Source organism: Cucumis sativus, chromosome 3, assembly GCF_000004075.3.
Source record: "Cucumis sativus cultivar 9930 chromosome 3, Cucumber_9930_V3, whole genome shotgun sequence".
Classification (NCBI taxonomy): Eukaryota; Viridiplantae; Streptophyta; class Magnoliopsida; order Cucurbitales; family Cucurbitaceae; genus Cucumis; species Cucumis sativus.
The window spans coordinates 1811871-1838514 of record NC_026657.2 but is presented as its reverse complement, the minus strand read 5'-3'; the positions used below and the strand labels follow the sequence as shown (position 1 = coordinate 1838514).

General features: G+C 34.1%; 1 protein-coding gene across 3 annotated transcripts; it reads right to left on the bottom strand.

Annotated features, from left to right (window-relative positions):
• Nucleotides 1–194: 194 nt before the first annotated feature.
• LOC101213211 lies at nt 195–25892 on the bottom strand. Of its 3 annotated transcripts, none has more exons than XM_031882598.1 (36): nt 25569–25892; nt 25178–25271; nt 24694–24788; nt 24067–24584; nt 23746–23956; nt 23282–23593; nt 19869–20016; nt 19594–19731; nt 19247–19328; nt 17425–17702; nt 17189–17302; nt 16795–17042; nt 15111–15356; nt 14785–14940; nt 13558–13695; nt 13087–13329; nt 12174–12301; nt 11194–11317; nt 10515–10676; nt 10285–10432; nt 10098–10195; nt 8511–8669; nt 8181–8228; nt 7704–7811; nt 6570–6644; nt 5838–5888; nt 5496–5639; nt 5287–5417; nt 4982–5069; nt 4299–4355; nt 3973–4225; nt 2766–2917; nt 2587–2657; nt 1494–1650; nt 688–852; nt 195–605 (listed from the first exon to the last, which is right to left on the bottom strand). In XM_031882598.1, exons 1-35 carry the CDS (start codon nt 25743–25745, stop codon nt 691–693), a joined length of 5514 nt encoding a protein of 1837 aa, XP_031738458.1. In that variant the 5' UTR covers nt 25746–25892; the 3' UTR covers nt 195–605; nt 688–690. The 3 variants fall into 3 exon arrangements, with proteins under 3 accessions (XP_031738458.1, XP_011650373.1, XP_031738459.1); XM_011652071.2 differs by having other exon boundaries at nt 195–607; nt 692–852; XM_031882599.1 differs by lacking the exon at nt 4299–4355 and having other exon boundaries at nt 195–852.
• Between the last annotated feature and the right edge of the window lie 752 nt (nt 25893–26644).

The window sequence follows — 26644 nt, the reverse complement described above, 5'->3', positions numbered from 1 at the left end:
TAGGATTAAGCCAAAATTAGATTGTGGCAATCTAGGATCTTCAAAAGGGTATGTAACGCCAAAACGAGCATAGTTCTGTTACCACAGTACTTTACCATCAACCTTGAGGTCAGAGATTTGATTCCTCCATTCTTCGTATTAATCCAATAACTTCACAAAAAAAATGGGTAGGTAAATTTGCCATGACCTGAACATTCATGTTTCAAAAAAGATCCATTTATCAGAGTTCTGTGTTCAATCCTAAACAATTCAGCTAATATCATTTTAGATCTTCTCTCAAAAGAGACGGGACATAAAAAGATTGGCGTTGCATGTTCCCATGGCAAGAAGTACAACTTTCAAACTCAATAATGAAGATGTGGCAGCAGCTCAGGCTACAACTGAGAATGAGATTAAGATAAATGAATTGCCGTAAGAAAAATAATGGAACTGATGCTTACAAAATTTCTACAAGTGAACATGTAATTTGACAACAATACATCGACTCTTTCATACAAATTATGATTCACTTGTTTACAGTTCCACCGTCCTTCGCATATGAAATCCATTTCTAATTTCTTTACATAACCACGATTTGACAGTTGTCCAAGATGATAAGTTACTCAACCTGAAAATTTAGCAAGTATACCTTGATGTTTGAAACTTCCCACCAAAAGTAATGGGTAAAATCATGAAAATGATGGCGGCTTACTAGTGTCTCTGTTGTCGAGTATACTCCCAGAGTGCAATAGCACCACTAACATGAACATTAAGAGATCTGACAACTCCCAACTGAGGAATCTCAACACATGCATCAAGTATATGGATTATATCAACGGGTATACCCTCCTTTTCACGTCCAAGGACCAATACCTACCAGGGTGATTGAAGAATTATAAGTGAAATTTAAAGTAAAGAATAAATAATGATTAACCCTCAATCTTGCAATTCTCATGAATAGCTAACTAGTGTAACTATTATTTGTTCTAGTCCATTGCAGCATTAGAAATATATATGTCATCAACTTCACAGAAAAGAAAAGAAGTTATTTCATCTTCAGAAAAATGATCCATATGGCGTATCCCTATCCTCTTTAGCATGTGTGCTTTCTACTGAAAGAATATTCAAATCCATGCAAAACCATCAAATTTAATTAAATCCTATATAATTGAATATCTACACACATGCTGTGTCCAATGTTTGAACTTTTTAAAGGATGACATACATCAGGAACGTTCATACTTAACTGAGATTTGAGAATTGATAAAGATTATTCTAAGAAAAAGAAAATGTACTATCGGTATAACTAATATTCCTATTCAACCTTAATCCATCTCAAAACACAGGCTCAATTAATCTAACAAGCCATTCCAGAAAACCAACATGATGGTTTCTCACTTTCTTGATTCATTTTTTTTTTTCTTTTTTCTTGACCCAATCACTTTTCAACTGAAGAACCAGGAAAAATACTAAGAAGAAGATATTAAGAAGGAAGACTTTCAAGAATATCTTACTGTCTTCTTAGGAAATGCATACTGATCAAGAGGTACACTGTTAGCAGTTTGTTCCAAACCCAAAATAGAGAAGCCTTCTCGTTTCTTTTTCTCTAGGAAAAGCTTCATACTGTTCACCGGGACCTCAACAATTGGGACCCACTTCTCTGCTGTAACACTGAAAAAAGGCCAACAATGGTCAAAGAAGTCAATGGAGACACTGGAATTCATTCCATGCGATACAATTACGAGAAAAACATATGTAACTTCAAGAACTTCCTACAGCATGATTTTACTTAAGATTCGCCTTCAGCACATGATTTTGACAAAAACTTTGGGAAGAGATGTTAGCTTTTGACTTGCTCCTTTAATGGTAATTCTCTAGTTAGAACCGGAGTATATATTTAAATAAAACCAAGTAAGAAGTTGGTCACGGTTTTTATGTAGTAAATTTATCAATCATTTTAGCCAACATCAGACTGTACAGTCTTTGAATTCAAATTGTTAATCTAAAATAACTGACATCTAGCATCAATACAAGCCAAGTACAATTGAATTTCCCTTGGCATTCTAGTCTCCGATATAATCTTTTTTATGTTCAATCTCGTTAACTTCATTGGTCTATACAAAATACATGTACAACAGTACAAAATGGGAAAAGGGAAATCCCCTATTTTTAGTTAAAATAATACACTACCATGAATTAGTAGGAAAAAATTCAACAATAGAAGAACAATACGGACAATTTAAGAGAAATGTTTTCTTAAAAAATCTACATTTTCTCTTCATTTTAATAGTTCGAGCATTTTCAAATACTTCACACCTAGCATGGAGCATGCTGCAAAAGAAACAATAGAGGAACTTCTTTTCTAAATACTAAATACTTGTTTTAGTTTACCAGAAAAAATACTACACTCAAAATAAGGAATATGAAAGCAGGTGTGCGGGTAGTGTATCCTCTATCAGAGATCTCATTAACATTATGTCAATAGAAGTAATGAGAGATTAGTCGGTAGATTATGTAAATTCTTGATTTAGCACATAATTTTTATGTAGAAGCAGATAGCAAATATCTACTTTAACGGTATCTCAATCAGACAATTTACTACTGAACCTGATGAGTTGAAACTGTTTGTCATTTAGAACATTCAAGTCTGCAATAGCCAATCCTGAAGCCTTAAAAACCTGTTGAGAACAAAGTTTAGTATAAAAAGAATATTGATCTGACTAAAACATAAGACGTAAAACACTTCATCTCAAGGCTTGAAAATTTTGTGGGGATCTACAACCCACCTCACAAGTCCTAGCCAAACCAGCCAAATTCGGTATGCGATCAAGCAGAGATGCTACAAGGATAATGTCTTGTCGATTTGTTCTTAAATTTTCCATCGACAAACTTCTGGAATGCAGTAGTTGGTTAAGAAGCTGATCCTCTCCCTCCAATTCTGCATTTAAAAAGTAAAACAAACTAAGTGACATACTATCAAGTTTGATGGATCACATTGAGGCTGATAGGAAAGGGTAAAAAAACTGTAGAAGAAAGATTTTTCTAAGAAGATAAAATTAATTAAACATATAGGAAAAGAAATAGGATGCCCAAAGGTCACTCAAAAAACTTCTCATAAGGGATTCAATACTCTCGTCATTTAGAGGAAAAAAACTTCAAGAAAAAAATAATAACTGAGAAAATTAGAACACGAAGTGGAAAAAAAAAAGAAAGAAAGAAAGAAGAAGAGCCCTACTCCTTTTGCCTTCAAACCAAAAAGTTGAGAAGAAATTACCAAAACTTGCAATATAAGAAAACAAAACAACCAGAAGCTTGACAAGAAAACAACCCATAAAATCCAGAAGCTAACAATAAAGACCAACCAAAAAAGTCATGAAAGGTGTGGACGTGAACATTCTCAAGACATCATGGATAAGAAGACATAATTCTGAAAGGCTGGAACATAAATTCAACAGACTTAATTATAATAAATAAAGAAATAATATACAATCGGACACTCCAAATCCTCCGTTCCAAAGCATGTAAACTTCACTGTATCCTACGACAACACTACTAAATAATGACCATGTTTCATAGTTTAGGATCAAGTCTAGTTTGATCAAAACTGTTGGACGGCTTAAATTCTTGAGAAATTCTCTAGATCTCTCATCCTTCCTTACTCAACCCCCACATAAGTCATAACTATTATTTCATCGGATCCACACTATAATTATAAGCTTAATACTCTTCTTGCTCTTCACAAATCGTGTGACTAATTTATGTTTTCTACTGACAATGAACTGTTAGTTTTTTATTGAGGGCCAGTCATTTCAAATTGCAAAAGAATGAGGTAAAAACTATATAAAATATAGCATCAATAATCTACTTAAAATGGATACAGAGAATTATTCAAATCAGTATCATGTACTTGCTTTGTTTAATTTCTGGTCATATAATTTTTCTAGGAGACTTGTTAGTAAACAAGTACAAACATAAAAAAACAATAAATCGTACCATGAAGGAACTTGTAAGCTTCTTTGCTGCCCAAGTAGGAACTAGTCTCGGTGTCTTTCTTCTCATGTTTTGAGAGAGTAACCTTTTTCTGAAAATCCAAAGAAGTTGCCACAGGCAGTTTGGAAGTAGAATTTTCTTCATTTATGTCAGATGATATGCCGATAAGGTTGTGACCTTCATTGGTTTTAAAGCTCTCATTTTTAATAGCTGTCAAATCATTTGCCATTGAACATCGAAGATCTTCTCTGACATCCTGAAAGATCCTAAGAATGTTACATATGTAACATATAAAGAGACATCGACGAACAAAAATGAGGATTACTTACATTCAGAAAATTAAGAACTTGCTCCATGAGAGATGTTGGGACACACTCGAAAAGGTCCTTTCATAAAAGAAACGAAAAAAATTAATTATTTTTTAAATGGTGGCTAATGCAATTCAATACACATGAAAAATATGCTTTTAAAATTCGTTTATTCTAAAGAAAATAATGAACAAACATGGAAAGGGTGGTTCATTTGATGAAACATCTAGGTCAGTTACAACCAATTTATTTTAGCAAGTTAGTCATTTGACTCATGTCACACCATTGAAACTCTAAAATGTGACAAGGGACTTAGATTCCAATTGCTTTTTGGATAAGGAGATCTATTCTTTTCTGAGAGATTTTTAGTTTCACATTCATGCAAATTGACTGTTCACAATGGTGGATTCATAACAAATTAAGAACACAAATATCACAATGAAAGAAAGACAACGAAAATATTTATTTGTCACATCAAACAGCAATAAGCAGCGTCCATTACAAATCTATAACATCTGAAGCTCCCAAGTCGTACAAAAATTCAACCTCTCATCATCAGATACAAATTCTCTTTTAAAGAAGGAAATAAGAGAAAAGTATAATTCTTCTAATTTTTTCTTTCCTTACCCTACTGTATATTTACATGATATGCTTAAAGTGCATAGTGATAGTAAAATTGGTAAAACTTTCAACATGCAGCTAACCTTAACTCTGCTAGAGAAAATTCCAGATGGTGTCACAGATGATACAGGATTGTAGGCATGAAGATATCCTTCCATTGATGCCCGTAATCTGAAAGATAAATGTGTCAAGGGTCAGATTGAAAAATAACATTTGATGTGTAAACTTTTACTTTCATAGGATTGAAAAATTTATGAACTTAAAACTTAACACCTAAAATTAAATTTCCAGAAACATTAATTATACAAGCAAAAACCATATGTTATCACCATATACTGCAGAGAAATGAGAATAAAGAAACGCCCCATAGGTGCAAAGGTACTCATACCTGACACAATCAGGATTTTTCTCAAGGTATGATTTCAAATCTTCAAAACATCTTTTCTCTAAAGGCATGTACCCAGTGGGTCTGAATTTCATTGCTGGAAAAAATTTACAAAGAACATGGTACACCAACAACTGCAAGAGAACCAAAGACATTGTATGAAATACAGGTTACTAGAATGAAGTAAGATTTTATGCTCCTGAGACACCAACCTGAGTAAAACCTCGTAAACTGTGGTGATGAGAGGTTAATTGTGGAACAAGAGAAGGAAGCAACTCATCCAAATGGCTGGACTGTACGTCTTCATTTGCATGGAGGATTACATTTGTTGCAATAAATACATAAGAAGAGAGTACCTGCGTTTCAATCATGACATAAAGTTACATATTTGACAAAGAAATTTTCACCTACTGGCACGATGTAGAAAGACCAAAGTCAGTTGAAATTTGATTTGATACTGCTATACATCCAAATTCCCAGAGATCTAGATTATCCATTATCGCTATCTGCACAATCAGAAAGGTGCAGAGCCCAGTAATTGCTGAAATTGTTACCTGAGGTTTCATATTGTAATCTTGTAGTATAGGAACCAATTGCTCCTTAACCTGTGGTTTAAGTGATCAAATAAAAATGTCAGATGGTTACTGGTGTACGTCAGGACAAAAGAATACGGGTATGAAAATTAGTCCAAATAGATCTTAGTTGTCGGAGTGAAAATTAGTAGCACCTTACTCAAAATCTAATCCAACTGAATTTATTCTTAAAGAAACAAATATTCTTTATAATTAGCATTTGAACATGATGTGCTTAGGAGGTGTCAACCTAGTTGAGATGTCCTGATACACCAACTAATTCTTAGGTTTTGCTCGTGTATATCTTTCATATACTTTGAGTTTTGGCTCTTCATTATTATCATTAATTAATAAAGAGATATGTTTCCGTTTCAAAAATAAATAAATAAATGTCCTAGAACTATTTTTCCTGTCCTAATCCATTACTCATCCACATCACCTCCATCCCTAGTTTCCATTAGCTATCATCTCTATTGATTATCCCATCAACTCCAGTCCTAGTTTCCACATCACCTCCATCCTAGTTTCCATTAGCACATCACGACTGGAGTAACGATCTCCACTAATGCATGAATTAAACCACACCAATGTTTATGCGAATATGTGATAAAGGGTTATTATAGGGATGAATCATTCTCCATCCCTCTCTCCCCGATACAAAATATATGCTATATGGTATATCCCCCAAACAAAATGAAAAAGAAATTATGTTACCAGTGTTGGAAACTTCAAGTAAATGCTGATTGCAAATGTTTCCAAGTATTGGCGGACTGAAGGTAGGTTATTTTTCTGTAAACAAGGAGATGAAGGAAATGATAAGTATCAGTACCGAAAGTGATCTACAGAATTTAGCCAAGTTAATTTGTGAAGAAACGTTTTATTTTCCATAATTTTTTATGGTAAAATAACAACAAAATATGTTTAGAAAATTGTGCTAAAAAAACAACAGGCAATGCCATAAATCTAGTGACAATTGTAATAGAACTGAATAGCGAAAAAATAATGGAAAGAAAAGAAGAAATCGAGAAAGAAACCAGGCGGTAAAACAATCTTTTTCACATTCAAAGCAAGTGGTTTCAAGAAAAGGCACCAAACTGAATCTTGTTTACTTAACTTCTATAATAAAACTCAACTCCTATAATACATAAGTCATGTAAATCACTATCTTTGGCTGTGAAGATGAAACAGTTTTGGATCTCACAAATGATCCATTGTGTTTTTTTTTTCTTTTGAAAAGAAAAATGAAAGAAAGACATATAGGTAAAAATATATATATGTGTTAATTCACCATCAAAAATAATAAAAGAATCGAGTGGTGAAAGAAAGACGTATAGGTATTCTGAATAGATTTCTCTTTTTCTTTACATTCTCAGCTCTCATTGATTAATAAAAAGAAACAAAAATATTCAGAAGATACAAACTCCGAAGGAGAGAGTGAAAAAGAACAAAGTAAAGAAAAAAAGAAAATGGAAAAAAAGGACCAAAAATGGAATACCATCCAAATTAAAACAAGATTACCAAGTAGTAAATACTCTTTTTCTTATTTTCCCTTTTATTAGCTAAATGAGAAGGTATAAGAAGGAGGAATTGCTACAGAATCAATGGTACTGCGAAGAAGCAAGTGAATCAAATGAAGAAATGATTATATAGTGGCTCAAATAAAGTTCGATGGGAATGCCATGAAGTTAAAAAGAAATTATGATGGAAATGAGTAAATTAAAAACTCAACATTTACTCATGGTCTATTTTATTAAAACCTAGAACTAGGCATCAGTTCAAAATGAAATAAATCAATAGCAAAAAAACAGTCAAAAAGTAGAGTGTGCATTAGTTCCAATATTTACTTACAGAGAGGCAGACGTGCAAGCTATTAGTAACTTGCTGAATTATATCTTCGCAGACAAACCTGGATAGAATACACATCATTTGCCAAGCACGTATTTTGCGTCTATGAATCTGATAAACAAGAGGTATAAAATTAAATTTTCTTTTTGTAATAAAGCCCAGATAAAAGTCCATGAGCAAAGACAGGTACTATAATATTCATAATCTTTCTTTCAGTGAAGAAAAAAAATTGATGAAATATTCACAAAGTAGGTGCTTAAACAAATTATGTCATAATAAATGGATAGATGTAACGAAAATTTGAAATTCAGTGATAAAAATTCCACTACCAGTAATCCTGACAAGTTACAATGGGCTTCACATACTATTATAATAAACCCTTTTACTCCTAAAATTTTGTAAATATTTTCATCAATAAGACATACATCCTTGAAAAATGCATCCCACATAGAGAACTCCTTAATTAAATTCAATACTCACAGCACTGTGCTTCTTATACAATTCCTTTGCAAGGTCGTTGCTGTTTACCTGCACCAATACATGATGCAATCAATATTCAACCCAACACCAAAATCAACAAACATAATTAACTTTTGTTAAAGAATATTAAGAGCATAAATATCTAATATCATATGTAGGACCTCTGAACCAGCTGATACAATGGAAAGGAATAAATGTAAAAGGGATAGTCATAAAATGATGCTTCTAAATCAAAAAAAGAAAATAACTCATGAGCTAGCTCTTAAGTAGTAATCGAAATAGATTAACATATACGCACAATGCATACCCTAGGGTTACAAAAATCCATACCACAGAATCAAGGAGCTCAAGCAGAAACAATCTTCCAGATTCCACAGCATCATAGCAACTCCCATATTCATTAGACAATTCCACCATAGCCAAGTCAGCAAGTTTATGAAACAGAGTAGCAACTGACACACGTGCATACAGTTCTGTGTTGATAAACACCTAATCAACCAGATGAAAATACAAGGGAGTCGAAGTCAGAAGGAAGATATTCCAAATCACAACCTACATATTTTATAAAGCCGGTCAAGAAGAAATATGGATAGATATTTTCAGAATTCACGTCCTACTAAGTAGTATTTCCAGTAACTTTCTTTTGAACAAGTTGTCTAAGTGAAGATTAGTTTTGTATTATTTAATGAGCATCTTGTATTTCATATAATTAGAAATAAAAATTGAGGGTAATATAATTCTTGATTATTTCCTTTTTTTTTTTTTGATAAGAGACAAGTATATTCATATAACAAAACAGAACAACCTAAGGGCGAGGGATGAGAGGGCCCTCCCCGGAAGAAGCTAAGGAACTAAGACATAATGGCCTTCCAATTGTTGAAAATCATAGAAAGGCTATAATTACAAAAGTGTTTGGTGTAATTCGTACTCCACCAAGAGGCTGTGTGTTGAACCACAGTCCAAAAAGAATCAAAAGAATTAAATCTATCGTCAAAGATTCTGCTATTCCTTTCTTTCCAAATGCTCCACAAAAGGGAACGCGTCGCGCATTTCCATAAGATGTTTCCTTTAGGGCTGTAACCTCTAAAGTTAAGACCTTCAATCATCCATCTATCAATCTTGCTAGGAAGGCAAAGCTCCAAATCGAAAATACCAGACAGAGTGTACCAAGCTTTTCTTGTGAAGGGACAATGTAGAAATAATTGATTATTTCCTTTTTTGTATTATATTTTATTGTATTGGTTGTATTATATTTGCCAAAATTATTTTTTCCTTATTTGTAATGTGGTGTTCTTCTATTTAAGAAAACCCTTCACTCTTTTTGAAATATAAGAAAAATATTATTTTGGCGTGGATGTGCGGCTGACGAAAAGGGTACTGCGGCTGAACTTAGGAAAACGGGTGGGAGTAGGCTGGCTGAACATCAGAGGAGTTGGATGGCAACGTGGAGATACGCGCTTGGCAGCGGCGGCGCATGTGCGGACAGCTGAGGCGAGTGTGGCTGGTTTTCTCCACTAGGTTGCACGGCTGACTCCGAGGGTGGTCTCATTGTGATCACCAGCGACTTCTGAAGCTGGTGGAGCAGCTTACACGGTGGCAGCTGTCTCGTCTGTCTCTGTTCAGGTTTCATCTATAATCATGTCTATAGTTTAGTCTTTACCTCGCTCTGATACCATGTTAAAAGTGGTATAGAAAATAGACACCGAGTTACATGGAAACCCGAGTACCAGGAGGAAAACCACGATTTTACTTTCTTATTAATTTCTCGTAGTAGCAAAAGATACAAAGGGGGGAAATAAATAGACAACAAGCTTATGATAAAAAAAGTAAAGGAAATTAGGGTAAATCATTCCTTCAGTATCAGATGGGGAAATTACTGATTCTAACAAAAACTACAGTATCAGATGTAAGACTTACTTCAGTGAGCTCAGGGTCTGGACTTTCTGCCAATAATGATACTTCAGTCTGTGTATCATGATCAGTTAATTCCGCTTCGAAATCTTCATCAAAAGCAACTGAAGAAGAAGTTTTTCATGACAGTAATTTCAGAGAACGTTAAACTGTTTGATATGGATCACAACTAAGATACGCAATGAAGACGTACTGGAACCATATAGTGATAGCAGTTTCAGTTCTTTAAGATAATACTTTATGGTCCATGGATGACTGAGCCACATGCCAGTCAAATGTAATGCAGCCAGACGAAATGTTCGAGGACTTTTGGTGCCTTCTTCAAGAATTTTTTCTATAAACTGCAAAAATATGGTTAAGAAACAGTACGCACAAAGAAAACCCAACTGTGAGAAAACATGTGTGACCAAAGTGAGTACACACCCATTTCAGGGGTCCCGGTCCACCATCACTTAAATGCATATTGATTTCAGAAAACGCAGAAGAATGAAGAACAGAAGACAGAAGCACAGCAATATGGGCAACCCTTCGCTTGTTGCAGCTGACATGCAATATCCAAGAGGAATGCACCAACCGCCACATCATCTGAAATTATAAAATGTGAAATGCGTAAACATAGCCAAAAGAGAACAAACGAATGTAAAGAAAACTTTCGACATAATATTAAGTCCTGAAAAAAACTTCACATGCTCTCAATTTTTTATGGGTTAAATCTATAACATTTTTTCTAAGAAACAATTTTAATGATGGTATAAAATTACAAAAGGGGAAGTACCCAACACAAGGTAGTCTCAATTTTTTCTTTGGATGAATCTGATCGTGTTTCTTTTGAATTACTGGGATGAAACATAAAACCAATGGGTTTTCGTTGACAAAAAACATATTTTGAGTTTTTATTTTTTTTTCCCTTTTTCTTTTACAACAAAAGTCTACTTAGCTATATATCTTGTAAACATTTGGCTCTTTTAAATTATCATAGCTACTCTTATCTTTTTGAACAACCCATTAGGTAACACAACATTATGCACACTTGTATCACATTACAGAAAATAGAAAAATATAATAAACGGCATTAGAACAAAATAGAGAATGTGGTGTTAACCTCTGAATTCACACCATTACACGATGTAACAAGCAGACCAGAGTTTCCCTTGTAAAATAGACACAAGATCAGTCTAACCAGTCTCAGCATGGGTAAAACAGAGCTTTCTCCAGCATTCTCGAGGCTGCAAACTTAGCAGAATCAGTTCGAATGGAACATTTTCTCTAATGACAAACAAATTTTATTGGAAAAAACTGTAGCATTTGGCAACCACTCAAAATGACTTTTTTTAAAAGGAACACAACTTTTCATTGATAAAATGGAAAGATGACAGACGCTCAAAATACAAGGAAACAAAAAGAACAGTAAACTTAAACAGTACAGTCTCATCAGTACACTTAACTAGACCAATGATTAATAAGAGAAAACATTGGCCCCAAAACAAACAGATAACAAAAAAAAGAAAAAATTACATAGAATTTAGAAAGAGAGCACCAAGAATCAAAGATCCTTGCAGCTTCAAAACAAACAAACTGCTGGAGTGAATTAACAAGGAAAACTCTTTGAATCTTCTCAAACCAAATGGCTTTTGAAGCGTAAGGTTTTTTTAAACATTAAAATTAAGAATTTAAATAAAAAAAACATTTTTTAAAAACAACTTTTTCTCTAGTCAATCCAAACAAGCCCTAAAAAGGATTTTAAAAAGCATTCTAGCTACAGTAGATGTATTGAATTGAAAAACCCTCAAAGGACTTGGATGGAGAAATTCTAACCAAGGAAACTAATTGGAAGAGGAAAGAACATATAAATACAATTAAAAGATAAATGAAAAATAAATGCAACTATAATGCACACAAATCGTAAAACTACAACTGGGGAAAAATAACTTCCAAACATTAGGAACATTTGGTAAATGGACGAACTTGATAATTACAACTCCCTTCCTCAGCAAAGATATTACACACAGGAGCAACTATGGCTATCTAACGAACCCATGCATTAAATACTATTAATGACAGAAAGTTAATCTCAGATCATACCTCTCAACAAGATCATTGAATATCTGTAGAAGAGTTGCCTCTGATAAAAAAGCATTATTATCCTCTAAACTGATTCCATTTTGAAGAGCGCAATAGGGAATTGATAAAAGAGACTCTAGGCAATGCCACTACATAAGACATGCAGATCACTTTTAAGTTCGATGATGATGCAATCTTCATTACATTAACACATGCAAGTGAGAAGTACAGATCAAATACGGTGCAAATCTATGAGACCAAAGGACTGAGTGCAAATCATTTATTTATTTATTTGGTAAGGAACCAAGGGCACTAATGGTTTCACAGGGAGGTTTTATTGAAATTCTAGCACTTTCTGAAAGAAAATTTTCCTTCAGTTTATTGATGAATTCCACATGACAATGGACATACTAAAACACCTTTTGAAGGAAAATTTTATCTGCTTCGTTCAAAAGAAGGATTCTTTTAAATCAGTGAAAGAATTCAGGCCAATCAGCTTAATATCCTCAATTTTCAAAATTGCTACAGTTGATAGTTGAAGAAATGATTGGTCTGGGAGGAAACTCCAAATCTACTTGCACAACTCTCCTGTAGTGGGGTAAGTGGGCAACAGTTTCTCTTTTTTACTTTTGAGTAATAGTTATCAACATTTTATGATTTTTGTGTTGTTTAGCATTAGCTTCTTTCACTATTTCAATGAGAAGCTATCTTTGTTCCAAAAAGGAGGAAAATGAGAAGAAAAGAAAACACATACAGATGCGCACACACAACTATTTTGGTGATGTGTCATATTAAACCACTTTGTAAATAGAAAATCTACAAAGGCTATTACTAAAAATTTTAGGTTTGTAAAAAGATTAAGTTTAAAAATAAAAGTAAAATTAATAAAAACATAGAAAGTATAGTCATAGACAAATATAGCTTAAACAACCACCTTCCACTTTAGTAGAACTGCCCTTCTTGTTCGAACTAAAACTCCTGCATCAAGTATACCATTTACATGTTGATGAAAAGTTAGAATAAGAGAGTCCAACAGTGGCCTTCCTTCTACTCTTGGATGATGGATTGTACTCTCATCCTGCACAAATCTTAGGGCTTCAGAAGAAAACTCTGACACGAGCACTTGGAGAACAGAGGCTAGCGCTTCATATGTTGCAAGACATATTTCTGCTCCACTCTACATTTGAGTAAATGTATTCAGCGTAAGGTTTATGTTTTGTTTTCCTTTCTAATACAAGACAGATATTTCTTATTGAAAATGTGCAAAATACAAGAAGAACATGAAAACTTTTGTAACGAGATATAAGATTTTCAAAAAACAAACCACAGACGTAAGCTTTTATCTTAAATTAATAACAAATCAGTGCCTTGCAGAAAAAGTAAAACTGGCAAATTATCATTATACCTCTGAGTGATAAACTGGAGATGAAACGGTCTTCAACAAAAACGTCAGTAAAAATTCAACACCAGAATTACTTGAACAAAGGATTTGAAACTGTCTGCAGCATGACATGATAGATGCTACAGCCTTCGTTGATGTTACCTATCCATTTATACAAAGGAAGGATGAAACTATTTACCAATAAAATCTAACAAATTTGAAATCATTAAAAAAAATATTTATCTCTTCCAAACAGAAAGGTAGGGAGTGAAGCAACAATGATAACAAACCATTCGTATTGTACAACATTTCAAGAGTATTAAATAAATACTAATAGCCACAGACCAACTTTTCATGGCACGACAGAAGGTTCCTTTATTGTTTAATAAAAGTAAAGGGATGGGGAGAAAAGCAAAATACACGCAACATCTTTTGTCATGGAACCAGACTAAACTGAAAGATGAATTACTAAAGAATCCTAAGAGATAGACAGAATTGGCTGAGGTAAGCCAGATTTAGAGCACAATCCATAGAAATGGTGAATTAAAGAGTGAAAATAGAGTGACAGGATGGCCAGTGGTACACTTCAATTTTTTTTTTTTTTGAAACGGAGACAATTAAAGATAATAAAAAAGGAGATTAATGCTCAAAGTACAAAAGAATTGTACGAAGAGCAAAAAGAACAAACATAAACAAATGTACAAACTAGCTGATCAAAACCTTCTAAACCCCGAGAATGCAAGAGAAAAGTAATAACAAAGCAGACAAAAAAAATCCAACAGAAAGCCCAAATTCATGGGGACGAAACACCAAGAGAAAGCAAACATAAATTTTGCTTTAGCAATTAACACTATCAACCTCAATTAGAGTCTTTATAGATAAGTATTAGGGAGGTTATTCTTTTAGAACTCAAGAACACGTGTACAACCTTTTTTCCTATATAGGAACAACTTGGTTGAGATATTCAGGTGCACCTATTGATTACCTCGTCTTCTAGTTTACTTGAATTATTATGTCTTATTGTATTCACCATTAGCCTCTTTTCACTATATCAATGGAACATTTTGTTTCCATTTTTTTTAAAAATGAAAGGAATTCCACAAAAATGAAAATGTTGTAGACTCAATGGTCAAGCCACTGCATCACATGACTCGATCAACCTGTATTCTTAAGTAATAGATTCTGGTTTCCACACCTATACAAAGGATCAAACGGCAACTTAAAAGAGCCAAAGAGTGTTGAAGATCATACAGCTAGCAAAACCAAAGTAGCAACGGAGGATGGCAACCGGCGTTGACTGGGACCCCCAAGTTTCCCTTTCACAGAACCTGGTAATGTTGTCTCATCTGACTTGACGTTGGACCAGAATATGGAACAAGACATGGTAGCAAAAGAAACCAATTCTACCTGAAAGTCAACAAGTACATCCATCAAAAACTTAGTAGATTTTGCTGCATTATAGGAAAACCGTTTAAGATATTTTTTAACAAGATAAAAATGTATTGATTAATGAAAAGGAAAAAGTATTCAAAGATACAAACTCCCAGACCAGAGTAAGTGAAATTGACTTCCAATACCTGTAGTGATGGAAGAAGGTTGACTATTTTTTGGCTAAAAATAGTTGGTTCTGCATAGCTCAAATTGTCACTTGGCTGAGACATAGTAAGGTCATCGAATTCACTTTTGTAGTCGCAGTGACCAATTTGCTGTTGAACTAATTGAAGTTCTTGAACCAAAGTCATGATAAGTATTAGGAACTTCACACGTATACCTTCTAAATCACCCTTTTGTTTGCAGATATTTAAGCCATAGTTGTGGATAAACTACACAAGATAATACAGATGATATCAAAACTTTCATCCAACAAAGGAAACCAAAAGCACAAAACGAAGAGCACCTGCACACAAACAAAAGCCTGTAGCCAGAAAAGTGAAAGGTAACCCTAGTGTACGTGTACAAGGCAGAAACTATGCTGCAAATATAATATCAAAAAAGGAAGATAAATAAGGCTCCATCAAAAGACCAGATTCCTTAATCCTTCCTTTCTCTCTCTTCATCTTTAAGATAAACCCAACATTTATTAATGTAACTCAGTTTGGTAACCGTTCGTCACATTATTAATTTCAGCTTTAAAGAAAGAAATAGAGTAATCAAACTTTTATAAGGAAAACATAACTATTCCATTGATAAATGAAATGCCTATAAAAGGTGGGTTACAATAAAAAATTCCTATTGTTTAATAAAGTAGAAAGACTATAATCTTTGAAGTGGTGTGAAGTTTATCACATTATCTTAAAAAACAACATAAAGTTTATCCATAGTTACAAAGTTAAGATTTACATCGAACTAGACTAGCAAAGAATTTAGAATGAATTTTGTTACTAAACTTGTATGTAGAAAGGAAATCAAAGAACATTTGAGGATACTTCATGTCCTTTTGATGTTTTTCTTGTTGTAGAAATATACGGTTCACCTCTTGGCTCTTCCTAGTCGTGTTTTAGACAGCAAAGATTCTTTTGTAGTTAGTCTTTCCATTAAAAACGTTGTATCTTGTTTCAAAAAGTTGTTTATGGGAGAGGAAACTACCTTCCTCCAGCCCTTTTCTTGTCAGTTATATACATACATACAGACAGACAGAGACAGATAGAGAGAAAGATGGATAGATGGATGGATGGATAGATGTGGGAAGGATTAGGGTTAACTTGCGAGAACTACTAGGTTAATTCCCATCTACCCTAATGTGTAACAATCCCTGCAAACAGAGGGGGTTCTCTCATGTATTAAATCATAAATTGATTCATAAAATAAAATTTTAAGTTAGACTTCTTGGAGAATGAGTCTCACTTTGGGTCCTCTAGGCTACATCATATGTATTCTCAGGTTTCTTATTAAAAAAAAAAAACAAAAAAAGTTGAATGTAATGCCATCATTGTTTTTTTTAGAATGGAAACAAACCTCTTCATTGATATAATGAAAAGAGACTATTGCTCATAGTACAAAACTAAAATACAAACACAAAAAACACACAGAAATCAACCCCAAAACACCTATATGCCATCATTACCAACATAAGTTTCAATTTTCTTCATTCACTGTAAAATCAAATTATACCATGTATACTTTTACTTTAATTTTTCCAATATTTCATTGCAATTAACAAATGGTTTTCTCTTCTCCCTTGAAGGTATTGTATGCCTATATTCCTTAGAAATCTATCTTAAAGTAAATTCATTCATTATAAACAAAATAGGAGAAACAAACCGTTAGTATAGATTTTAAATGATGTTCCTTCTTGACTGCAAGAAAAACCACTCTTGCCCATCGTTTTGCCTCACATTCCCATGCTTCCAATTCTTCATCATCGTAAGTAACAGAAGCATCGGATGAATGATTATGGGTCACAAATCTTTTAGGGAACTCAATAAGGCTCTTCATAAACTTTGTCTCTGTACTGCAGCACTTCTTACCACACCCTAAGAGCCAATTTTGCATTTTCCTCCTTAAGCAACCTAGAACAGAAAGTGGCAGAGATAAGAATAAACAAAAAAAATGCAGATGAAGAGAGAATTATAATGACTTCAACACTCCAATTTTTTAAATGAATAACCAAGCTTGCATTCAGAAAAAATAAAAAAATGAAGAAATCTTCTCTCACCTCCATAGTCAGTAGCCTCTCGTGGTAGTGCTGAAACAAAATGCAGAACAACCTCAAGAGCCAAGTTTGATGTACACAAGACCGAAGCAGCAGCCTCCAGAGCTTTGGCACAAACTAACACCCATAAACGTGTAATGGTTATTCACTCTCTGACTATCTACTGATTTGATTTTCAATTTTCAATCACTAAAGGAAAAACAAGAATGATAACCTAACCATATGAAATAACCATAAACCTTGAAGGCGATAACTAGGATTGAAATGTTGTTTACTGCTCTCGACCACAAATCTCAGATCATCCAGCAATTCCAGTTTGCACTCCAGAGAATAAGGTATCAAATCCTCCTGGGATGACAGTGAAGAACCATTAAAGCACTCTCCTTCAATATTGTAGTCAAACCCAACTATTGAAGCAGCTGAAGCAATGCATTCAGATAGGCTGATCAACCCAACTCGACCAAATGATTTCTTCCTGGCCAAAGATGTCAGTTGATGCAAAAACACCACTCTTGTCCTACATTCATATTGAATAAGTAGAAATTGGGAAGATAATATTGTTATATTTCTTTTATATTATGAATCAAATACAGAGTCTTCCTATTAAAAAAAAAGACAAAAATGCTAATAAGGAAAACGGCTTACAGATATAAATGATGAATATATGCATAACAAACATCTAATATTACAACTGATAAAGGAAATCCAACAGATTATAAAACAAGTAACAAGGACATCAAATTTTAAGCCTCCAGCCCCATTTGGCATTTAATTTGTGTAAATAAAACTTGAGAGAATATTGGTTAAATAACCTTGACCATAGTGTGCATAACTACAGATTTCATTAGAGGAAGAGTTCTGAACTTCCAAGCTACAAGATAGGCTGGCCAAGGCTAAAACAAATAGGGGATCGTGCAAGCAATCTAGAGGGGTTTCCACCTACAGCCATAGACAATTACAAGACTTCCCAATATCCCAGCAAACCATTAATTTGGATCCAGGGACTAGCAAAACCACCTTAAAATACAAAATTTTTAGATAAGAAAACTGCTACCCATCATTATTACAATAACTCGCTAAATCAGCTCAGCTGGAGAATATCTGTCAAGGCCCTCATTTATTATGTTTTTCTTAACAAGAAACAAATTTTCTTGAACAAGAGGCACGCATAACTTTTTATTATTGATAAAACTAAAAGAGACTGATGCTCAAGTGGTACAAACTCCACAAGGGAGTCAAATAATAACGGTAAAAAACAAATAAAACGAAAACAGTCCTGAACATTGAAGGTATAGCTAGACCCCTATTAAGCAAGATTAAGTAATGTTGATATATTGATTACAAATCTTATCAAGTAGCCACCAATCAAAACCAACTCAAAACAATGTGAATATTCCATCACAATAATATTTGTAGTTATAACAAATAATTTAACCTTATTTAAGAATTGTCACCTTCTACGATGAGCTAAATACATAGCCACTAGAGAGAGGGATTGACCAGACACTGAGAAAGAGAACTACGAGAAATTTGTCGTGAGGATTTGGATTCCAAAGGAAAACATCATTTCTCCCTTGAATAAATAAAATGATACTCCCCAATCAAAGATAAACGGGTCACGATATTCATTTTCTTATGGAAAGGAGACAACAGAATCCAACAATAGAAGAAAGACTGATGCCACGGTATGATTTCTCATGGAAGAAAGATGATATAAACAGACATAAAGTTTTGTGATAATAAGTTGGTTTCTTTTTCCGAACGAGAAACGAGACTTTCATTACGAGAAGGAAAATGGACCATTTTCAGAGATAGAAACTCCAAAAGGAGCCAGAGAAAACAAAGCAGAAAATAGAAGTATAGAAAGAAGAAGAAAAATCAGCAAAGTAAACGTAAGGAAACTTAAAATGAAAACTGAAAAGGAAGAATGAAAACAGCCCAACTGCAATGGATAGTCATTGAGTTGGTTCCTTTTGTAGTGAGCTTTCCGTAAATGTTTTGTGATGTTTAGTTGGTTCCCTCAAAATTACTCTAATCAACCAAAAGAAAATTATATCATACCTTGCATCAAGAATATTTGTATATTGGCATACAAAACGAGCTGCACCTTCAACTGTCTTGGATGAGTAAATTCCTTTTAAACCTGAATAAATATATGTCATCATATCATCTTTTATGTTTGGAGCCATAATACTCCAGTCTACGTACGATTAAAATGACTAGGAAATTTGAACATCACTCATTTTCATCCACCACAAAATTATTGGTCATCCAAGTGCGAATTGTCGACAATGTCTTAAGCAAATTATTTGATAATGGAAGAAGAATTCTTTGTCTCAATATAGGAGGTTCAAGCTCACTTAAAACACGAAGATAGCCCAGAGGACATAAGTATATTATGAACTAACCAAAATCTTTGTGCTGCACAGGATCGTTGAGTGCTTCAATGAAAGGCCCAATAATAAAAGTTTCTGGCAATGACTTTAAACAAGGAACTTTATCCCTCCACTCAATGGTTAAGAAGAACTGCATGATCAAGCATCTAACTGCAATAAACAAGAAGGGATGGCATAATTCAATGGAGCAAAACTTATAAAATTTTAATCCAAAAAGATGCATGACATACATCAAGAGTTCTATTTTGCCCACTCATACTATCAACTAACAAACAAATTATTGGTACCTAGAGGATTATCATGGTGGAATCCCCGAACCCACAAAATTGATAACCAACTATAGATTTCACCAGACATTTCAATTTGGTTCTGATGAACGCCACTACTGAAGCTGTCAAATTCCGTAGAGGTCGGATGTTGTAGTAACAAGGATATCTGCAAGAAAACATTGTTAATTAGTAATGACTCTGAGACAACTAGTTAAACTTTATATGAAACACATGTTTGAAAATTTTAAATGATCTTGACTTTGTATTCTTTTTTAATTAGAAACAAGAGCAATCCACTAAAAATATGCCAAAAAAAAAAAAAAAACAAAGGATGAGAAGTTCCAGTTCCAAAATGAGGAGTAAAGAAAAACCCTCCAATCCAAGTAGATGTTATAAATCAAGTTTTTTTAATGAATATAGACTAAAGAAACTTGTGTAGTGGCCAAGAACTATACACGATCACATAAAAGAGTTTAATATATCTTTACAAAGTTTGTCATTTTTCCTCCAAAGGAAACAGGAAAAAAGCTTTAATACACATAAAATAATTCTAAAGAGTTTAATTTATCTTTAAAATAATTGTTCTTGTTTAACAAGGCAACAACAACCAGATTCATGACCCACGCCAGTGTATCAAATTTTTTGCTTTCGAAAGGGAAAATTGTTTCCATTAACACTATCATCAATGCACCCTAGAACTGTTTTTTGCATTTCAGTAGATTTGATTGGACTGCAAATGTGGTGTCCATCATGAAAACGGCAAATGGATTGCGAATGGGCTTCCTATGGTTTCTTTCAGTAGCCAAGCGGTCTCCTTCGTCTTCCTTCTCCACAAATGGGGTGTCTTTTACCTTCTTTGGATCTTTCGGTTCGAACTCTTCAGCAATGCCGACGGCTTCACTAGAGTACCCAATTCAAAATATATCATCTTCCACATTCTTTGCAATCGACACCAATCGATTTTTGCAATTTTTCAAACCGGGACGCTCATGGGTATCTTCTTCTGCCACTCCTTTGCTTTCAACGTCTTTTTCTTTGATTTTATCAGTTGATCGTTCCACCTTATCGGGTTCAAGTTGCGTAATTTATGTGTCACATTTATTTTTTTCCCCTTTCAACGCAACCTCTTCCTCAATCTTCCTACATTCCTTATTTGGCTCGTCTTTGATTGATTTTTTCCCTTCTACTCCACTCATTACTTGCACATTTTCACAGCTCATTTGGACAAGCTCTTAGCCTTCTTGAGTGATTAAATGTAATTTTTTATGGTTTATTGATTGAAGGCAACATTGTTGATTGCAATATTGCTGATCTTAGACTTGGACTGTATTTTCTTCCATTTGTGGCTATGGTAATCAGAATATAAATGTATGTAAGTAATCAGAACAGACAATTATATTGAATCTTTCCATCCAAGCTTTAGACTTCTCTTTAAAAATCCTGTGATTTCATTATTCTGAAATGAAAGCTTTGAGCAATGACCCGAAGAGATGACCATGTGGAGATAAAACCAGCCCAAGTGTTAGAAATAGTGGGCTTGGGCCTTGACGAAAGTCCATGGGTAGTTAAGATTTTCTTTACCCTAATTCTTTATTCTTTTTATTAGGCTCATGTTGCCTATAAATATTCCCCTTTTGTACCTTTTTTATAATCAGAAAATAATAAGAAGAAAAATATCGTGGTTTTTCTTCCAATACTCGGGTTTCCACGTAAATTTGTGTGTTCTTTGTCTCTACTTTAACTATGGTATCAAAGCGGGACATTGAACAAACCCTAAACAACATAATTAACAATGGAAATCAAACAGAGGAGACAGCCGCCGGTTTTAGTGCTGTAGTCGTCGATGCTCGGATCAATGCTGCCATGGACGAATGAAAATTGCTAGAACTAGGGTGGGCATCTTTGTATCCCAGAGGAAATACACCCTTGATTTGTTAACTGAGACAGATATGCTAGGATGTCATCCCGCTAATACACCTATTGAGCCCAATGCCAAACTCAGAGATACATGTGACAAGTTCCAATTGACAAGGAAAAAGATCAACGCCTAGTGGGCAAACTGATTTATTTATCTCACACTAGGCCCAACATCTCATATGCTTGTGAGTACTGTTAGTCATGCACACTCCTTACGAAGAACACATGGAGGCAGTAAACAGAATTGTGAGATATTTAAAAACAACTCCTGGTAAGTGATTGAGATTCAAAAAAACTGACAAAAGGTGTATTGAGGCAAATACATATTCTGACTGGGCAGGGTCTATTGTTGATAGAAAATCTACCTTTGGGTACTGTACTTTTGATGGGGCAATCTCGTTACTTGGAGAAGCAAGGGGTTGTTGCCAAAAGTGGTGCTGAAGCTGAATACATGGTCATGAGTTTGGGAATCTGTTAGGAAATTTGGCTTCAAAAGGTGTTATTTGATCTTCACCAGGACTATGAAGTGCCTATGAAACTTCTCTGTGATAATAAGGTGGCTATCAGCATTGCTAATAACCCGGTCCAACATGACAGAACTAAACATGTATTGATTGACAGACTCCTTACCAAAGAGAGATTGGACAGTGGTAGCATCTGCATTTCTTACATACCTTCAAACCAACAAATTGTTGATATTCTCACAAAAGGGCTTCTCAGACAAAGCTTCGAGTCTTGTGTTAGCAAGTTGGGTCTTTTTGACATTTATGGCTCAACTTAAGGGGGAGTGTTAGAATTGGCAGCCTTGTTGTATGTTGAAAGCCCGAAAGTTTACTAAGATTTTATAGTGCCCTAATTATCTTTTATTATTTTTATTTTGGCGGCTACAGTCTATAAATAAAGGTTTCCTGTATCATTATGAGATATAGAAAATAATAAGAAAATAGCATTGTGGTTTTTCTCCCTGTTCTAGGGTTTCCACGTAAAATAGTTTGTTTCTTCTCTTTTTCTTCTTTCAATACTTTTAATTTCAATGAACCTCCAAATAAATTGTTTATCTTATTATCTGACAAAGGCTGCCTCAAGCCCTAAAGCTACTAACATTATCTTAAAGTATTCGCCTTCCACGAAAAGAGGAGGTTATGAATCTTCATCATCCACATGTCAAGAAATTACATACACTTACCTTATGAAAGTTTTTTCCGTCATTCAAACTTGGACCAAAAAATTAAATCTAATGTTGCCCAACTTTTGTACTGACACAATAAATCTGTTTCCTTCACATTAGCTCATCTAAACAGTGTTTTTGTCAAAGTGAAACTTCACTGCCATACATATAAAATACATGAAACAATTATATACACAACACAAAGTACAATGTACCATGTAAAAATTGAACAACTAGGCATCCATCTAAGACTAAATGTCAACAAAAATGACTGAGGGGTCCAGTTTTAAATTATATAAAAGAGAACGGATAATGAACATTGAAAAAACATTAAATGTTAATGAACCTGGTGACTCCAAGCAGCTTCAACCAAGTGTGAACCATATTCTTCGAGCATTTCATAAAGAAGTATGAATGCTTCCCACTTTTGCTGCCGGCTATTTGTAGCAATTTTATTTTGGCTGCAAATTTGCCCAACACCCAGTGATTTTGCTTCCTTATTGGCCCATCTTTCCCTTTTGGTAATTCCTTGAACATTACTATCTTTTCCACTTGAAATAGTTTTTGAAACCGTAGTTGGGCTGCCTCTTCCATTTTTAGATAGTGCTTTCTTCAATATATGTAGGGATTGCTTCCTCACCGAGCTCTCCTTATCCACCTAAACAGGCTCACCAAACAAACATAATCAACCCAACCACATATATGAAATAAATATTTTAGAAAGAAACATGAAATAAAATAGTTCTAAATCATTCGCTAATCATTGATTGTACAAGTAAATGAATCTCAATCAAAGGAATACTTGAATACCAAGCCTCTTTTAATTTCATCCCAAAAAATTTTATCAGCCTTTATGTCAAATTCTTCTCCATCATCACACATTCCAGCACCTCCAAGCTCTTCATTGTGAGGGAAAAAACAAAAATAAAGAGACAAAATCCTATAGGCATCTCTTCTCTCCAAAGTTCCAAATGAAAATAGTTTTTTGCAACATTTCCATATTTTCATGAGGAAACAGCTCCTGTAAGACAATCATATGCATTAAGAGAATAATGAGGTGAAACCAAATTCTTAAATCTAGGACATGCTACATGTTTGAACCATAAAGTTCAAAGAACTTGTAAGCCTAACCTGGAAAGATTACATGCATGACCTTGAATGGAGATCTCTAAAGAATGGTGAGAAATAAGTGCTTCAAAGATTACTGGAAGAAGATGGCAAATGGCACAGGATCGATGGTCTGAGCTTTGTAAGAGCATTTGTTCAGATAAATTACAAATATCCCAAATTAGTTTAACAGTAAACTCTTCAGCTTTTTGGTACCCATTTGACACCACTTTGTCGGATGTTTGTGGTACTTGTCTATTACAAAGGACGGCATCTAACATTATAGCTAAAACATGGCATGCTAATGGTAATTGAAGGAATCCATAGTCTTTCATCGTCTGATTATCCATTCTAGGTTCGTGCACGGGGACATTTGAGCCCAAAATGAAAGAACGTCTGTCAACCTCAAAGGTGTCCAACTCAACATGTTGCAGCACACTCGTGGAATAAAGAGCCGAACTTATACAAAATGGAATTAGGGTTGCTTCAACAATTGGCCATGAGTTCGTCTCAGTTACAACATCAATGAATGATTCAGAAACCTAATACCAATAAATGAAGTCAACAAGATAGTTATCATGAAGCAACAACATATTTGGAAACTGAAGTTCCAGTTATCATCAAATCAAACAAGCTTTTAAAAAATAGTACCTGGTTTAGCATTTCCCGATTCAATGTAGCTGTCTTATTTATCAAAGGAACGAAACTTTTCCATATGAATGACTTCAAAGCAGTAGGATCGGCACCTAAGGATTAAATCAATTGACCATATGATTTACAACACATTACAGCCTAAAACGTTCTATCCTCCCCCTAATAAGAATAGCCGGAGTAATATAGCACACAATGAAAAACCTCACTCTAAAAGAGTACAGAGACATGTAAAAGTCTGTTCCTTTCCCTTTTTTTTTTTTTTTTTATATTCCAGTAAGTGTTTAGGCCACTTTACAAGTACTTCGACTAATCAGACAAACAAATCAACTTGATTTTGACAGTAAAGTGTTGTCAGTTGTGGAGTATAAGGTACTATCATTGATGAAAAATGTTGTTTCTTGCTAAAAAAATATTACACAACCCTCTGTGAAGATTAAAAGGATAATCAGTTGGAAAAATATGGGTGCAGATGATGACTGACCATCTTTTTTTAGTATGTGGCACAGGGCGCAGACCAAAGATGTGATGTAATTACATTGATCAGCATCAAGCTTTCCCTCCTTCGTGGTAGCATCCTATCCAAAACAATTACATCCCAGCTTAAACAACAACTTCAATTATCCTTCACCCCATTCCACCATTATCAAACAGATTTTAAGCTGAAATTATGAAATGACAGCCAAACAACATCCGTAGATGCAACATACGTAGATAAATGATACATAACATAGTTTCTATGATGAGTTTCATACATGCACACAAACATGAAAAGCTATTTTCCCCACATGGGTAAATATGTATTTGCCTGCATTTTTTAACTACAACCCAAAATTATATTATAATTGACAAAGTGGGATTTTTCAGAGTAGTACATCAATGGTTTTGGGGAAAGTTTCAAGAAGCGAGTCGAAAAGCTCAGATGAGGATAACCCAGTAGAAGCAAAAAGGCAATCCAAAATAGCTGGAACTGCCATTGGAGGCACTCTACGGAAGCTTTCTGATAGTGAACTGAAAACAGAGGCCATAGAAAAAATTTTGTTGTGAGACATCTTCCCCACAGCTGGAAGATGGATAGAAATGCTTTCAATTCAAACGGTCTGAATCATAAACCCTAGGGTTTTTGCATTTGTAGATTTTATGCTCTCTTTTTTCCCCTCTAAAAATCTACCGGACTACCCGCCACATTTTTTATTTGAGAGTTCTTTTTCTCTCTCTCTCTCTCCTTCTACTAATAATTTTGACATTTTCAAGTATACAAAATCAAGTATATAATATCTACAAAGTAAAATTTAATTTCACCCGTAGACGTGACAATGTTACATTTACGTATAACTCGTAACAACTCAATAAGCTTATTGATATCCTCAAAAACTCGTGTTATATTTAAGTTGAAAACTAACTTAACCATCAAGGTGACTTTAACAAGCAATATAATATCGTTGAACTTATTCACATAATACAAAACTTATTATGGGTAGCACATAAATATCACATTAATTTTATTGCACACTTTTTACAGCTAATTATTGTGGTTTCACAAATCATACAACAAGATACCAATTGCAATCCAAAATACTAATGAGATCAATCATCCATCCCTCCACTCAATGGAAGTGCATATCATTTTATAAAGTTCTCAAACGACCCAAAAATGATAAAAGTAAGTAACATTTGAAACACTTAAAAGTAAAAATGAGATTTTTTTTCTCTCAAACTTCATTTTCTAAATACACAAAACAATGCCTGAGATATTATACTCTGTGACCTAACAATTATCAAAAGAGATTTAATCCAACAAATAGGATAGTATAATGATAAAAGAACAAATTTTGAAAAGTTAAATACGCAACTCCAACTCATGTGTCAACTAACTACATTTCACATAATCCCATAATTCAAAAAGAGATTTAAAATTCAGAAGAAAAAAATAAAAGGAAAAACAATTTCA

What these genes read in the sequence shown, in the direction of transcription:
- LOC101213211 (XM_031882598.1), bottom strand. Translation starts at nt 25,745, where the DNA reads ATGTCTCACAACAAAATTTTTTCTATGGCCTCTGTTTTCAGTTCACTA. An exon ending in TGTGCAGCACAAAGATTTTG is followed by an intron (nt 19,329 to 19,593) that starts GTTAGTTCATAA and finishes ATATTTATTCAG; the next exon opens with GTTTAAAAGGAATTTACTCA. An exon ending in TTTTCTCTAGCAGAGTTAAG is followed by an intron (nt 4,356 to 4,981) that starts GTTAGCTGCATG and finishes CTTTTATGAAAG; the next exon opens with GACCTTTTCGAGTGTGTCCC.